Genomic DNA, 16,572 nt, shown 5'->3' with positions numbered 1-16,572 from the left:
ATGAGACATACATGCCCAGACAAACAATCTGGAGTTTTAATAAACATTATAGAATATTTGCTGTATACCAAAACAATGTTAACTAACATGTCTCCATGAGGGAACACTTTATTGCTAGCCACCTGACGTGAACGTCTGTTTCCATGTCAACATGACCTTAACTGCGTGAGACCGTTATCCTTTTACTATGGAGACTGTGCCATTTTTACTTATTAACCTTAGACAAGGAATCAAAAACAGGGAATGAGAAATAAAGGTTCATATAAGAGAAATCTGATTGGACAAAAACACCTTCCAGAACAATAACAGGTGATGCCTGAGCATCAGTTTATCACAACAAATATAGAAAAACATTGCACTAAATAATGAGGGTCATCAGAGTAATTTCCTATTAGGTAATATAATCAATCACCACATACACGCACCTTTTGTCATCTTCCTCATCTACTCCCTTGACCTTCCTCCAGACAGAAACTTTCCAATCATAGTAGTAAGAGTAATACTCAGTATACAAAGAGTTGTATCTTTTTTTGCCTTTCCACAACCGAAAATACAAACGCGTACAGATGAAGAATGGATCGAACAGTGTGTTCATCTGCTCTACAGTAAGATGCAAATGTTAGCATGGTCAGCTAACTTGCTTTTTCAAGTATGTTAGAAGTATATAACAGCCACATTATTTTATTAGACTAACCAGCTCTCTCCCTGCAATACATTGCTACCCTTTATTTCCATCTCTTCTATATATATCATGGGCAAGTGAGGATGCTGACTTTTTACCTGGACATTTAGCTTTAGCTTTTGTGTGTTTTGCATCATTACACAGCACTAAGTCGACATTATATATTGTCAGTTGCTGTCAGGTGCACTGCGTATCTAAGACCATTTTGTTGGTTCTGATTCATACGAGTTAGATAAAGACTGCGTTTCCATCCCACTCAGAGAGCTTACGTTAATTAGCGAGCTAGAAGCGGCTGATAATATCTGAGAGAAATTGATGGTCACTGAAAAAAAAATTACCCATTATTTCTAAAAATGACTGCAAATTTTAAGTGGCAAATTTTGTAATCTGTATGCGTACAGTGCTAAATTAGAAAATATGACACGTGTAGCTTCACTAACTTTTGTCTCCTTTCTTTGTCTACTGCAAACACACACCTGTAATCAATTCAACTTTTTGTATCAGTGTGTGTATGTTCAAATGTATATAAGTGCATGCCTCTGTAATACATTTAAAAAATGTATTTATTTTAGGGCTGGGCCATAAAACAATAACGATAATTATCACATTATAATTTTCCTCAATAGCAATAAAACAAATGCTCAATACGTGTTCAATAAAGGTTTGGTTTAATTCATGACTGAAAAAAGATTTTACCAAATTTTAATCATGCATATTTGTTAAAACAATATTTTATCATAATAGTTATTTGTTATAAGTTAATAGTTATATGTGATCCACTGTTTGGTATCAAGTGTTTGTTCTGACCATAGAGAAAAGTTTAAAACCAAAATTAACCATCTGGTTTCTTTAACCTTCATTTAGGAGCGAAAATCAACCTTTAAACTTGAAAGAAATAATGATCTAACATGTATCATGATAATTATTGTGATAACATTTTTGGCCATATCGCCCAGCCTTAATTCATTAAAAGGTTCATTATTGGCAAATCATGGTAAAATAGATGTTTCATATTATTGGAGTCACACTGGAAAAAATGCAAACATGAACACAAAAATATATATAGTTCTCGCATGTGTGTGTAGACATGTAAGAAATGTGCAGGAAGCCTCCTAGGGTGGTTTCCGTGGCAACAGGCATGTAATGGTAGGTACAATAATGGCAAAGTGACAGCACATAGATGAAAGGTGGCTATTCTGTCACTTACCAGGAAGTGAGAGACATGCAGTCAAAAGGTAGATCTGAGAGTTAGTATGTAGATCCCATGGAAACATCTTTTCTTTATTTCTTGCACTGATAATTTGTGTCAAGAACAAACCAAAGGAAAGTGGCTATGACTCTAACTTCAAAATAGCACTGTTCAGTATAATTTTCAGGCTAGCAGCCTATTCATATAATGCATTCCCTAGCCCCTTCCCCTAAACTTAACCATCACAACTACATGCCTAAACCTAACCCTTACCCTAACCTTAACCAAATTGTAACCTGAACCCTAAAATATTGTCTTAACCCTCAAAAAGCAGTCTCAACCTCAATTTTCTTCACCGGGATATGAAACCATGAAACCTATTCACACACGAAAGCACGCACGCACACACACACATTCACATTATTGCATGCTTCCAACTCCAAGAATCAATACAAGTAGGCCAGATTTTCTGCCTGGATAATGATATATTTGATGACCTCACTCTCCCTCTCTCTCTTTTCCTCTGTCCATCACATACATTGACTCACATGCACACTCTTTCCCACAAATACTGGCAAACACAGAATATCTTCCCAAGCACACACACACACATACACACACACACACACACACACACACACACACACACACACACACACACACACACATCCCCCTCCTACTATAAACAAAATCAACACCCCAACATTCTTTGCTGGGATCTTCTCAATTACTGAATGCACACGCACGCACACAGGCACGCAAACAGAGTGCAGGCTCAGTGCCTCCTGAGGGTGCTGGTGGGCATGGCTGATTGACCCTGCCTCACCAATCTGCCCAGCTCTCTGCCAGAAAATCAACCAATTAAAACATGCAGGCACCACAGCAGCACTGTGGGGGAGGGGGAGGCGGGGGGAGGGGGAGGGGGGGGGGGGTGGGGGACCCTGGAATTGTGGGAAACAGCAGCTGCAATGTTGAATTGGGAAGCAGCTGTAAGGAGCTGACCTGACAAGACAGGACTCTCTCTCACTCTCTCGCTCGCTCTCACACAGCTTTGGTTGTCTGCATTTTATATGCTTCACCCATAGATTGGGATGCAGTTTATCTCTGACCTTCACACAAAGGTGGCCCATGTCTAAAAGTTTCATCTCACTTCATTCTATTTAACCTTTTTCTATTTTCACCATACATAATTGATGCTGTTAGGGGGTGTCACACTATTTTAAGGTGTATCTTTACACAACAAAGACAGAGAAAATCAAAGGGGAACACATCGATTTAATTAAAAGGAGAGGAGGGCACATCAAAGAACGGCAACATTTTCTCCTAGACCCTAAGCAAATCCTTTCAGCAGACAGAGGCTGAAATTGAACTAGGACTTCATCTAATGATTATTTTCTCACATCTAAAAAACAAACTGTGTCAAAAAGTGTGAATGGTATATTTGCACCTGAAATGTCTGCAGACTAACCTAGTTGGATTATCCTGGCACGAAGGACTTACCCTAGAGAGGCTGACCCAAATTGTTTATACAGGCAACAATGCTTTCCAGTACAGAGAATCCAGGGCGATGCTGCTGAGATATTTTAGGTAAAAGATGGTGCTGTCATGTGGTTCTCCTCCCCAGAACGACTGTCTGACTGTCCTGTTTAACCCTCACCAGCACAGAGGAATTACCAACACAGAGTAAAGGGGGGCTTATGGCAGCTTTTACAGTTAAAACTGACTCTAAGATTTGACTGCATCCCATCCAAACCTCTTTCTTTTGTGTTTTATTTCTTAGACACTGAACAATTGCATGAAAATCGGGAGTTTAGAAGCCCAAGTCTTACTTACATATGTTGGGAGAACTCGGGTGCCTCGTCGTTGACGTTAGCCATTCGAATCCGTACAGTAGTTGTGCCAGTGCGAGGGACCTCCCCCTTGTCAACTGCCATCACTACAAACTCGTACAAGTGGTTAGGCCTCTCGTAGTCCAGAGGCCCCGCAGGGAAAATGGTCCCATGAGGAGAAATGGTGAAGTCTGGACTCATGGTGTAATAGGTCAGCTCTGCATTCTCCTCTGAGTCGCAGTCATTGGCTGACACTAAAGATGAGAACATAGAGATTGAGAATAGAAAAATTAGAGTGACTAAACAAAGACAAATCTGGGGCCCATAGATCTCAACATTTCTCTATCCCTATGAAGTATAGACTGATACGACAGTTGATTTATGCGCTGCACTCTCTCAAACCACCACCATTTCTCTGCTGGTATAGTTAAAGTAAACAGTTACACAGACAGAATGTAGCCTACAAGAGCATGGGTGTTATTCAGTCTCAAAACACTAGCATAAAATTTGTTAGGACATAGACTTTCAGAGAAAAACAAGTCCAAGCCACACTTTTCAGACACTAGCTTTTCTCAATCAACAAACTTGCAATCCATTATTACTGAAATAATGATGAAATACATCAGTACAGTAAAAGTCAAAATCAAAAATATATGAAATTGTAAAAATGAAATTTTCATAGCACGAGGATTTCATGGGGATGATGGATTAAAGAGAAAATGATTTTGTGGAGTAGAGGCCTGGGCGGAAGTTTGTTTTTGGGGCAACTGATAACAGCACAATCTAATACAATGTTTCTCAAATGAGGGTTTGTGTAACCCTATGGGCACTTTGCAGTAGTGCAAAGTATAAGAGATGTTTAATAAATGTTAATTTAAAATATAAAATATCAGTCATGCATAATTCCTAAATAATTATGCTTTAATAGAAAATGTAAATGTTAGTTATGCCTAATATTCCTATTTTCAATGTAATCTTCGACTGCAGCAAACTGTCAATTGTCAATTAAAACCTCACAGAAGAAGAACACAATGAACGCTATCACATTGACAATTATGTTTGTTCAGCAAGAAGCCAGGTTAGATATTGAATGACAGACAAACCCAAAAAAATGGATCTGTGGTTTAAACACAAGTGAAAAAAAAGGAACAATAGGTTTTAATGGGATTTACGTCAACAAGCTGCAACCCTTTCAAAGCAGTGTTCTTCTTTTGCAGGGTAGAACTTTATGTCCATTGACTGCCTGGAGGGTAGCTAGTGTTTGGAAGGGAGAGGACAGGTGTGCTGCAGCTGAGTGTTTTTCTACCAGTGTTTTTGAGGGCGTGTCGGACTAGTCGCTCAGCGAGCATTATGACACGTATTTTCATTGTGACGTCACAAGAAAGGGAAATAAAGGCTGGACTACAAAGGAGCTGTTTTCAGGCAGTTCAGAGTTTTCTGTGGGAGATGGGAACTCCCTTTGGGCTGGACTTTGGGCTTTTTCACTTTGCAAACCTGTTACATGCACAAAAAAGATATATAACTCAGTAAAGGAGAGGGAAAAAGACAAAAACCATAATACCACCTCTGTCTTCACCTGTCTTTGCTCGTAGCTAAAGCCAAAAGGCCATTCACCATAGCGAAAGACCTAGTAATAGCCGAGACTATGCTGGACAGAAAAGCAGCAGATACATTAAAAACTATGCCGTTGTCAAATTACACGTATTTCCATATTATAGATATGACAGGAAGTGACATTGTTGATCAAGTTGTGGGAAATCCTTTTCTCTCCAGCTCAACGAATTAACAGATGTAAGTGGAAATGTACAGGTCATTGCTTTTGTGAGATGCATTTGTGAACGTATACTTTTTTGCAAGAGTTTGCAGCGCAAAACAACCGTTAATGTGATCTTCTCAGTGAAAACGGTCTGAACTGGAATCCTGCAGAGTCTGTACTGATGCAGCTGTGTCAATAACTGGCTGCGTCATAGCACAAATTCGAAAAGGAAAACCCTGAAGTGCAGTGGACTCACTGAAGAAAATTAGTCCAAGAAAATTAGTCCTGTGTTGCATGACGTTTTGAATGACAGTGTCAAAGTAATAAACTTAATTAAGTCGAAGCTACTTGATGTGCAACTGTTTCACCGCCTTTGCAAAAAATATATGAACTGAACACAGATAACTAAAATTACACCCAGAAGTGTGCGGGCTCTCTCAGGGGGAAAATACTCAACAGGCTGTTGGAATTACGATTTGAAGTGTGCACCTTTCTGTCAGAGCATGGATTGCCCTATGTCACCTTCTTGGTGACAATGAATGGCTTGCAAAGCTATGGTATCTGGCAGATATATTCAGCAAACTGAATGAACTGAATATGTGTCTGCAGGGCAAGGACACCAGCATTCTGAACTTGTGTGACAACATGGGTGGCTTTGTGAAGAAAGGGCATGTGCAGAGGGTGATTTCACCTGCTTTCCACAGGTGGATGTTTTCCTCTCGAGTGAGGATGTAGAGAAAACTCCAGTGAAGTCAATAGATGGACGTTTAGCCAACTTGATTGGTGGCTTTAATTCGTACTTTACTGACACACCTGGATTGAATCCATTTTTCTTGTCTGACGCAAACAGAATAAAGCTTCTTGTCAGTCATCAGGAAAAACTCTTGGAAAAGTCCCCTTACCGTGGACTACAGATGAAGTCTGACACAGCCACTCGTACACTGTTTGGGCGTGTGTGAAGAAGGGCATCATGAGCCGGGAAATGACTCTGATCAAAAAAAAGCAAAGAAACAGACTGTGTCTGGAAAAGAGTTTGATCCCTGCAGTTACCTCCCTGCCACCGAGAATGACAAAGATCCTCAGTGAAGCACAAGCCCATGTTTCTCACTGAATAGTAAGTGCAATTTATCAAAAAGACACACTTTAAAGGAGACCTATTATACTGCATTTCCAGCCCTATATTGTAGTTCTGTGACTCCTCAATGGCAGCTTTGCATGATTCAAAGTTCAAAAAAAGAATTTTTGTATCTTATACTGGCACTAATAGGGCCTCATTTAAGCATCTGTCTGAAACAAGCTATAGATGCTCCTGTCTATTTGAGTGCCCTCCAAGCCAAAGCCTACTGTCTTCTGACTGGCCATTGTCTGTGTTTACCAGATTGCATGTTCCTTGGTGGGCGTGGTCAGCGTTCTCTGCCTGGAGAAAATGACCATATATAGAAATCTGTCTCGGAATGACATCATACCAAGCCGTTAGTAGAAAAAACAGTTTAAAAATGAGCATTCAGAACAGGGTCATAGCTGAGGTTTTGGCTCACAGGGATTTCTTTTGAATCCTTTCACCTCATTCATTGAAGCTTTGGTCATGTTTAACATGAACATATGACATTGTAACATAATAGATATACCAGAAAATATGAAAAAGCATAATAAGTCCCCTTTAATGCAACTACAATACCTTGTTAGTGATATTACATTAAGCCAAAAAAATTGGTTTGCCATGAATTTAGTTAAGGATTCAAAAGTTTAAAGATTTAAGCATTTTGAGTTATAAGGTAATAAATCATACACTTGTGGCACAGTGCTATATTTTTATATAGACTATTTCCTCTTTATATAGACTTTGTTTTTCCTAACAAAAATGTTCTGCTCTGATCAGCGGGCACTTGGCTGACAAAATGAAAAAAGTTTGAGAACCACTGACCTAGTATAGTTTATGCTTTTCAGATATGTACATATAATACAATGTTTCAACAGCATTACAATGACAGAGGTAGCAGCTTAAAAATGTAAATCCTTTACACACATACGCCAGAATTATTCCACGTTTACAAGAGAGATGCCACTGCAGTATTAGCGGCTTGTATTATTTTACCTACTTCTCAAATTAGTCTATATTATATCTACAATGAATGGAGGCAACGGCAGTTTTCCATGGACAAGGGTTGTGCATCGAAACCCCACTTGGGTTTCTTCAGAAAAAATGAAATGATATCAGAAAATACTTTCAAAAACCTTTTTTGTATTTGAGCAAACTCAAAACGGTGGCTATCTATTCATGTCACATGCTATGTGACCAAAGTGAAGATTGAAAAGGAAGCGATGCCCCCACTGACTTAAATGTTCAGTTCAACAACACAAGGGGAGTAAGTGTTATTTGCACAGCATGCATTGAATGGACTGTCTTGCAACATTTCTGTTTCTACATCACACATTGGGAATCCATGGAGCCAGGACTTGCTCGGCCACAAATTGATTGCCTTGCTAAAACTGAAGAGACCACCAGGGATTTGAATAAGCATATTTTCCGCTAACAAGTCATTTCACCATCAAACTCTCAGTTCTCCAATTCACCTTACATTGCATTTGGCTCGTGTGCCCATACACACACAAAAACAGACACACAAACACGCATGCACATTTTTAAATATATGCACATACACACATAAACACAACCTCGCTGTTTGTGTCAAGCGACAAGCTGCACTTATTTATTGTCATAAAGCCTTGGGGAAACTTTAACACATTTCAAATTAATAATTTTAAAAAAGGTCATCATAACAAAATATCTCAGTTTAATAAAATATGGTTTATGAAGTCTGTCAGTGTTTTTTATTCACATGACTCGTTTTACTTCATTATGTGAGTACGAGTCTAAATTGATTTAGAATACATTAAATTAATTGATTTTGCACAGTGTATTAAATAAAATGCTGTGGGCTCCAGTTCAAACCTGATCACCACCAAACAAAACTAAAATCAATTAAGTTTTCAAAAAACATCTTTTGCTTTCCTCCATAAAGCTACAAGATGGTCATGTAAAATACAATTTTTTAGGTTTAGGGCACTAATTGGAACCCAAATGAAATCCAGGTTGAGAATACCATGGAAGTGACAAATCATTCAAACCTAGCCTGTAACCTGGTTTCAGCTCTGGTGCATTTGCCTGTTTGGTTGAGTTTGTTTGGGCTGGTGTGAAAAATGTAGAGTTCTATGTAGAGCTGATGATGCAGGATGACACTGTCCAATTCTGTCCAAAGAGTTACCTGTTAGTCCAAATGACTTCATGCTTTCATCTCTTGGGTTTGTTTGTAATAAGCTAGAGTGAACACGAGATGGACCGAAACTACAAGCCAACAAGGTATCTTTAAAAAAAAAGAAAGAAAAAAACCCATGTCACGGAAACTAAAGAAAGCTAGACATACCAACATTTCTTCATCAACATTCTTTCCTTCTGTTGACATCATTTGGTATAAACCATCACACAGTGCCCTTGCTAGTAAGCATGAGCATGCTGTGTGCAGTTTACTCATATTACAAATGACTAAAGTTAATGTTACTGCATTTCTACCAGTACTTGACAAAAATGATTAACTATTTCATAACCACACTGGTTGATCTATCTGCATGAAAAGAAGAAGAGATGGCAGAGTGGGTGTAAAAGCTTATAGTATATGAGTAAATTCCTACACAACACTGTAAGCAGTATGGATGTTTTATCATTAAACTGCCATAAGCATTGGTTTGCAGCTGCCAAAACCGCTTCTCTATTATGTACTATGTCACATTGCCTTCTTTTTAGCAAGGGGAAAATGCAATGTAAGACTGAACACTGCTTCAAATCAGGTGTGGAAGTGGCAATCTTTGTCCAGAAGTTGCCTCGCATTTTTTTAACGTCACTCACTACAGTGTTTGTAACTTCTCTTATTTAGATTTATGTCATCCTTGCAAGTTGGATAAAGTGAATTTACAGGAGTTTACCCTGCACTATAACCCCAGTTACAAGGACTGACATTTTTCTGAACTACAACTTAAATGATGCAGTTTTGCTGCAGCAAAGTGATGAATGACCTCTCATCTAATGATGACGTGTAGAAAATGAACTGCAGTACTAGTATCTGTCTCAAGTCCACTCTCATGCAGTGGCCAAACACATGTCACGTGAGTCAATATTTAATTTACTAAGTACAGAATTGTACTCTTCAGGGCTCCTTTTGAGGAAGTTCCTTACTAGCGTAACCTAGAAATGTTGTGCTGGCTATACTACTGGGAGTGGCAGTGTATTTCCTACTGCATCTCCAATGTCTTTCTGGCAAATAATGATTTTGTACTGAAGATGGAAACTGCAGGAGCCTCAGATCTCTATGGAAAGCAGGATAATTGGCTTGCTTGGTACTCTGCAGTTTTTTTTCCCAACTCGGAGAAGTACACGTTTAGCACATGATTTAGCAAAATGATGCTGGATGCCTATTTCTCCCTGCTCGTTTAATTTAATACCTGTGCCTTATAACCCGTTTAATCGAGTAAGAGGAAAAAAATCATGTCTTTATTTCAGGAGTTTGGGCAGTTCAGCTTCAGGTGCACTCAGAACTGGATTGGGCAGAATTAATTATAGTTATTGTAACATGTATTTGAGCATTTACATTTTAAGATTTTCTGAAATTAAATGAAAGAAAAACAGATGTGTTTTTTGGTGTGAAGCATTTTCTACCTAAATTAAGTTTAACTGTAAACTCTGGAAAGGTAGTATGATACATTTACTGTCTCAGATAAATATAATAATCAGATACAATCTGTTCATGAAACACAATTTTTAATATTGGTAGCTCCTCAAGAAGAGTTTTGTATGACTTTGTGCGCACACACACAAACACACACACACACGCAAACACCAGGGTGAAATTTCTCGCCTCCCTTGGTGCACCTGTTGATGGAAACAAGCTGAGCGCATGCCATGCCTCCTACACCATATTCACTCTCTCATTCACTCACTCAACTAGCAATTTTAGTGCTAGTTCTGGTGTTCAAAAATGGCAATTTGAGACTTTATTTACACAAAAAATTTACATTTTAGCCACATAATGGCATGGCTCTAGGTTGATGATGACAATGTTGGTCTGTCAGTTAGTCCATCTGTCTTGATCCAGACTGAAATATGTCATCTATCCGGAGTGCGTTTCGTTGCTAACTACGGTAGCAACTTCCTTGGTTGGAACTATGCAGTTGCGACGCAACTTTTCCCCCAAACCCTAGTTCAAACTATGGAGGTTACTAAATTGGTAACTAAGTTGGTAACTCTCATGGTACGATCCATCGTTAAGCGACGCAGGTGTTCCCCAAAACCAAAGTTCCGACGAACGGTCGCACCAAGTGTCGTTAAGTTGCATAGTTCGAACTACAGCTCCTGGCCTGTGGTAAGAAGCTTAGTTCATGGTGACTACGTCACAGATCGCAGAAAATTCAGTCTTAGGAGGTGGATGTTATGTGTGTAAGCAGAGAATGTTAGGTAATCCTGCTGTACAAACATATTTCCGGTGAAGTTTTTTTTTTATGTATTTGTCGGGTCATGGGTAGGGTTGCATGAATTTAGTACTAAGTATCTTAGTGTTAACCATCTACAAACAGCAGGTGTTTTTCTCACAGATTACCCATCTGCTCACTATAACTTAAATCAATATTAGTCACACAGTACAAAGGTTAAAGAACAAAATGGAGAATGTAAAGACAAGACTTTTAATATTACCTTCATGTATACATTTCTAGGCCTATGAGGAAGATGGGTGTTCTCTAGTCTTCATTAAAAACAACTATAAATAGGGACAGCATAAAATTCTAGTACTGTAATGAATAATCCCTGACAGCTTTCGTGGCCATTATAACAAAGATGAATCGAGAACTCATGGGATTCAAACCCGTGTCTGTCTCAACAGAGAACATTCACCAGCTCAGCCCACTTATCGCACTGAGCTATCAAGACCTTGATTTCATATGTGGCCAAGGGATTCGTAATAGTGTTAAAGAGTTGAAATGAAGATACTTCCAGAATAAACCTATTTTACTAAATGTTTTACAATCGATAATAGTTCTTAATTTTTTCTTTTAAGTTAGAGCCAATATTTAGGCTAAATAAAATGATTAGGTTGTATTATTGATATTGTTGATTTCATAAATACTATTATTGATTTTCTTATTATTATTCTTATTATCGCTATGACTATAATATGAAAAGCCTAAATAACAAGTTAGCATAATAATGTCACTTGATATCGTCACAACTGACATATTTAAGCAGAATATGACAACATTTTGTTAGTTTTGTGCTGTGAAAGTCGGACACACCTGGAAACATGTTAGTTCAAACTATGTTGGTTTAAACTAAGTTAGTTCAAACAACGGTGGCGCCAACAAGGTAGGTTGGACAGTAAGGACAGTTTTGGGAAAAGGTTGTACTTCAGTTTGTTAGTTTAACGCTGCATTGAACCAACATAGTTCAATGCTACCTTTCGTGGATGTACGGGAAACGCAACCCTGATGGATTGCCATGAAATTGGGAGGTCTTTGGTGATCCCCTGTCTTGGTCAAAGTTACAATTTGTCCACTACCTTGGTTTATAATGCAGAAATGGGGAGAACATGCAAACCCAATACAGAAAGGCCTGGGACAACCAAGGTTCAAACCAACGACCTTCTTGGTGTGAGGCGACAGTGCTAACCACTGCACCGCATTGCGTCAGATATGAGCTCAGGTTTATACCAGAAATTAAAAACATATAGACTGTATATCTTTAACTGTGACAGCAAAATCTCTGCATGTTTACTCAATATTGACTTGTGTCATAATGTGTCTTCAAAAGCAGTCGCCATGTTACTGCATTGTCAGTACATTCATAACTGTTGACATGTCTTTAAAGCAGCTAAGGATCTTGTAATTACCAGTAAAAGGACATTGAACATGATATTTTTTTCTTTGTTATTTTATCTATACTCAGTGTTGCACTTTATCAGTTAATCCAAGTTACTGTTTAGAAATTGTGGAGCTCTGCTGTTCATCTAGTTGTTGTGTTAGGTTGACTCGCTCTTATGCTGGGCTGAAAACCTTTGTTTTTGTGTTTGTACTGTACTATTCATCATGCTGTACCCCATAGCTTTTCACTGTGTGCTTGCTGTGGCCCTGGTGTGTGTCCTCTGCTAATTGTTTTTTGTCAGTACTTGATTCATATACAGCATGTCTTTGGCACCTACTACTGAAATGCTTTAGAGTACTGTGACATGGTGTACCTCAAAACACTCATCTCCTCACACTCTCTCAAGTATGATGCTGGCAAAGCACATTACCATGAGCAACAACAACTGAGTAAAAAACTAGTTTTGAGCCTAACATCAATATCAATTTTCTTACTGTGCTGATCTGCTGAGGTGTGCACATTTTAAAGCCTTTGGCAGGATAATAACAACATATGTAAAACACAGGCTGAGATATAATTTATATTTAGCCAATTTGTTTATTTTCTTACATCTCTACCAAGGCAACCCACCACTTAGGGAGACTTCACCCATCAAATGACAAAAATCACTATTTAGAGGCAGCTCTTTTTTCCATTTGAAATGTTGTCCCTTCCTTATGAAAAAGAAGCTGAGCCTGAGACTGCTGCACAATACTGCTGATATTATTATATTATTTCTTATATAACTCTGCACTATGACACATCCAGTTGTTTAGTCGTTTAGTTGTTGGTATATTTGAAAGCCCTGTAACTAGCATGTCCCCAACATTGCTGCAGTTCTGACCTCTTCTTCTTCTCATTTTTGATAAGGGGTATGGTATACACCTCCTCCAGAACACAGACTGCACATCTGTGTTCTGGAGGAGGTGTTCCTCCAGATGCCAGATTAGATTAGTTTTACCCAACTAAACTGTCTTTGCAGTGCACAATTCCAGTTGAAAAGACAATTTGACTCCTTTCTTAGGACACAAAGTGATTTTACAGGTCATAGCTGTTCTATTATTTAGTGAGACACTGCGTGTGTTTACGAACAATGTGCATTTGTCTCATTTTGCCCTTTATAAACTAGCCTATTTGACTAATGGTGATAATTATAGTGGTGAGGATTGCAACGACCACAACACATATCAGCAAGAACACACAATAAGTGTAAAACAAGAAAGCATGTGAATATGAATCCAACCCAAAAGTTTTCCGCCTGCAGTCATAGCTAATGAGAACTTCCAATGAGGTGTCATAACTGCAGTCATTAATAATTTACGTACTGCATGCTGTGTTTTATTTCCCTGCATTTTGTTCTTGTCAATACTCATTTGCAGCTCCGTTTGGGTTTTTAGCCTACAGTAACTAAACATTTTATTCAATTTTAAGCATAATTTTTTAACCAGAATGCTCTTGAGCTTACAGTACATTACATTAACTCATTTATCTGACGCTTTTATCCAAAGTTTCTTACAATTGCTATATATGTCAGAGGTTGGACGCCTCTGTAGAGAGTGTTTTGCTCAAGGACACATTGGTGGAGGTGTAGCAGTTGGAATCATACCCAGGTCTCACACACTAAAGGCACGTCTTATGCACAGCACCATGCAGCTACCTGAGCTGCTTTTAAAGTGCAGTGCAAAATCATGCAATGCTGATCAATAATTACCATTTTTAAGCAATAACAATTATTTTATATAAAATGTGGCTACCAGAATAGTCTTTATGCGCAGTGTAGGAAGGAAAGATAGAAGTGTGAAATGTTTTACTGTCAGTTTTGTCGGCAGTCTGTGAGAACTTAAAAAACGACTGGGCTTCTCACTGTGACAGATCAAATTGTGATATGTCGTACCCACAACATTTACCATTACCATTTCCTCACATCAGATGAAACTTAAGCAATCCCCATGTGGAAATTGGGTCGTTACAGGAAAGGAGAGGCTGGAGCAGCTACACTGATGGAAGTACCAGTGATTTCACGGCTGCCAGTGCTGACAAGTGCCTACTCAGTTTCCTGACCAGTCAAAACACATGAATGTTAAAAAAGCTCAGCCACTCTTAGAGCCACTGCAGCAGGGCTTCTCAGACACGTACATATCACAGACACCACACAGGCACACCTACTGAGCAGCATCTGGTTTAGCTCAACGTCCAGGAACTCAGAAGGCAAAGTATTGTTTCTGATGAAGATTAGAATTTAACAACCAATCAAACTCCTCTGGTGATTCATAGAGAACTGGTGGTTTTCATTCAACCAAGACTGGAACAGAATGCACACCACTGTAGCCTTTTCCCCTCAACAACATCAACAATGTGATTCATGCATTCTGTATTGTTTTAGGTTAAAGACCTTAATCTTAATAGAACACCCTAACATTTTCAACATTGCGTGGGAGTTTTTAATTAGAGAGGATAAATAGTAAAATAACATAAAAGCAGCCTCCTTAAGCATTTTTGTTTATTATTGTCTGAAAACACAGAAGTTAAATAAACCAGCGAAATGCATCTCCAATTCCGCAGGGAAGTATTATAGAAAAACAATGAGAAATGGATTTGAGATGTTTTTGGGTTTAAGATGAAGATGCCATTTTATCTTGTCTAAAGACAACAATAAAGACGTGCACTCAGTGTGGTTAACCAGGATGTGGGGTTATGGGTTACACAAAATTAGTGTTTTGAGATTTGCCCAGATGTCTCACCTTGCAGCAGGGAGGTTGCTGTTGTCACAGTTTCCGGTACACCATCCTTGCTGTAAATAGACTGGAGGAACTCTGGAACGCAGTCATTTTCATCAACAATAACAACTCGTACCTGAGAGAGAAGTGAGGACAGGAGAAAAGGAGATAGAGAGAGACAGGGAGGAAGTCAACAAAAGAAAAAAGGGGGGGGGGTCGTGGCATGAGTAAATTACATCAAATCTGACCATCATCACACAAACTATTCCCTTAAATACAACAATAAAACACACAAACTTCTGCAAAGGAGGTTATGTTTTCAGTGCTTTTTATCTGTCTGTCTAGCATACAATAAATATAATAGGCTTTTTTTGTATTTCTCTGAAAAAGGCGTATGAGGGGGGGAGGTCATAGTCTTTTAAAACCGAAACAAGTTCAACTCATAGCAGAGAACAAGAGCTGTTTGTGTACCAGATATATTAACTGACAGTGGTCATATTTAATTGCTACAAGTCAGTAGTCGCTGGATATTCTCCTTGCAATTCACCATTGCAATCAAGTATGCGATTTTTCCAGAAACATTTTTCCAGGTTGTAAATAAAATTTGACCAACGCGAATCATGCAGATCTGTAAAGAGACCTTTTGATTTTGTGTTCTCCTCTACATGTTTGACCTCAGGTCCTAAACACACACACACGATGGAGACAGTGAACCAAGTCAAGTGAAAGTAATGTTTTCAAAAGTAGCGAATAGCAAATTATTAGAATCACCCAGTTTTTCAGAAACTTTTTTTGATAACCAGCTGCCATGTGCATGATGTTCTTTCAGTCTAAGCATTTCATATTTGTACATGATAATAAGTGTTTTCTGGTTCTCACCAATAAACCATGAACACCAAGTCTCATTTACCTTGACACTGTACTACATACCAGTGTATTTGGAATGACTGCATAAATGAATTTATATCAATATAAATCTAGGGCATGTTACTTAACAGAAAAAAAAATATCAAAAACATTATGAAATAATTAAAATTATTATTGAGTTTCTGCATTTCCTATCGCACACATGTTTCAGTAATGTTGTTAGTGTATGTGCAAAACTGCCCAGGCAATCACAAGTGGAAAAGCTGGAGATTAAAAGTCACACTGGGTTGGTGTTATGGAAATTTTAAATCTGGGATTACCACTTCAGGCACCATCCGGAATTGGTTTTCTTTGGGTCCGGAGTCATTTTCATCTCCTAGTAACCCAAATTAACCCTATCCCTACCCAAAAGGAACCCTCATCCCAAACCTCCAAAGGCATGCCCTGACCCCTCATTTATTTACCCCTCATCAGTGAGGGAGCTGCTGCAGTCAGCACTACAGTCCCTTCAGTAGTTCAGCAGACTATGCAATCTTGTGCAGTTTTTCAGAAGTCCTGAGCTAACATGTGAGAGTGGATCATTGTTCAA

At 38.6% G+C, this 16,572-nt stretch overlaps 1 protein-coding gene across 1 annotated transcript in view; it reads right to left on the bottom strand.

Moving 5' to 3' along the window:
* Window positions 1-16,572, bottom strand: part of si:ch211-186j3.6 (neural-cadherin) — a 298,231-nt gene that overhangs the window by 179,055 nt on the left and 102,604 nt on the right. Inside the window, exons 5-6 of the mRNA XM_038700849.1 lie at window positions 15,141-15,252; window positions 3,705-3,954 (exon numbers count right to left, since the gene is read on the bottom strand). Coding sequence (XP_038556777.1) covers window positions 3,705-3,954; window positions 15,141-15,252 — 362 coding nt within the window. The remainder of the gene's footprint in view (window positions 1-3,704; window positions 3,955-15,140; window positions 15,253-16,572) is intronic.

This window comes from Micropterus salmoides, unplaced genomic scaffold (genome assembly GCF_014851395.1).
Source record: "Micropterus salmoides isolate LMB-PRFRI ecotype aquatic unplaced genomic scaffold, ASM1485139v1 Ms_hic_scaffold_6, whole genome shotgun sequence".
Taxonomy (NCBI): Eukaryota; Metazoa; Chordata; class Actinopteri; order Centrarchiformes; family Centrarchidae; genus Micropterus; species Micropterus salmoides.
The sequence above is the reverse complement of the archived record's forward strand: the minus strand, read 5'-3'. Positions and strand labels throughout refer to the sequence as shown.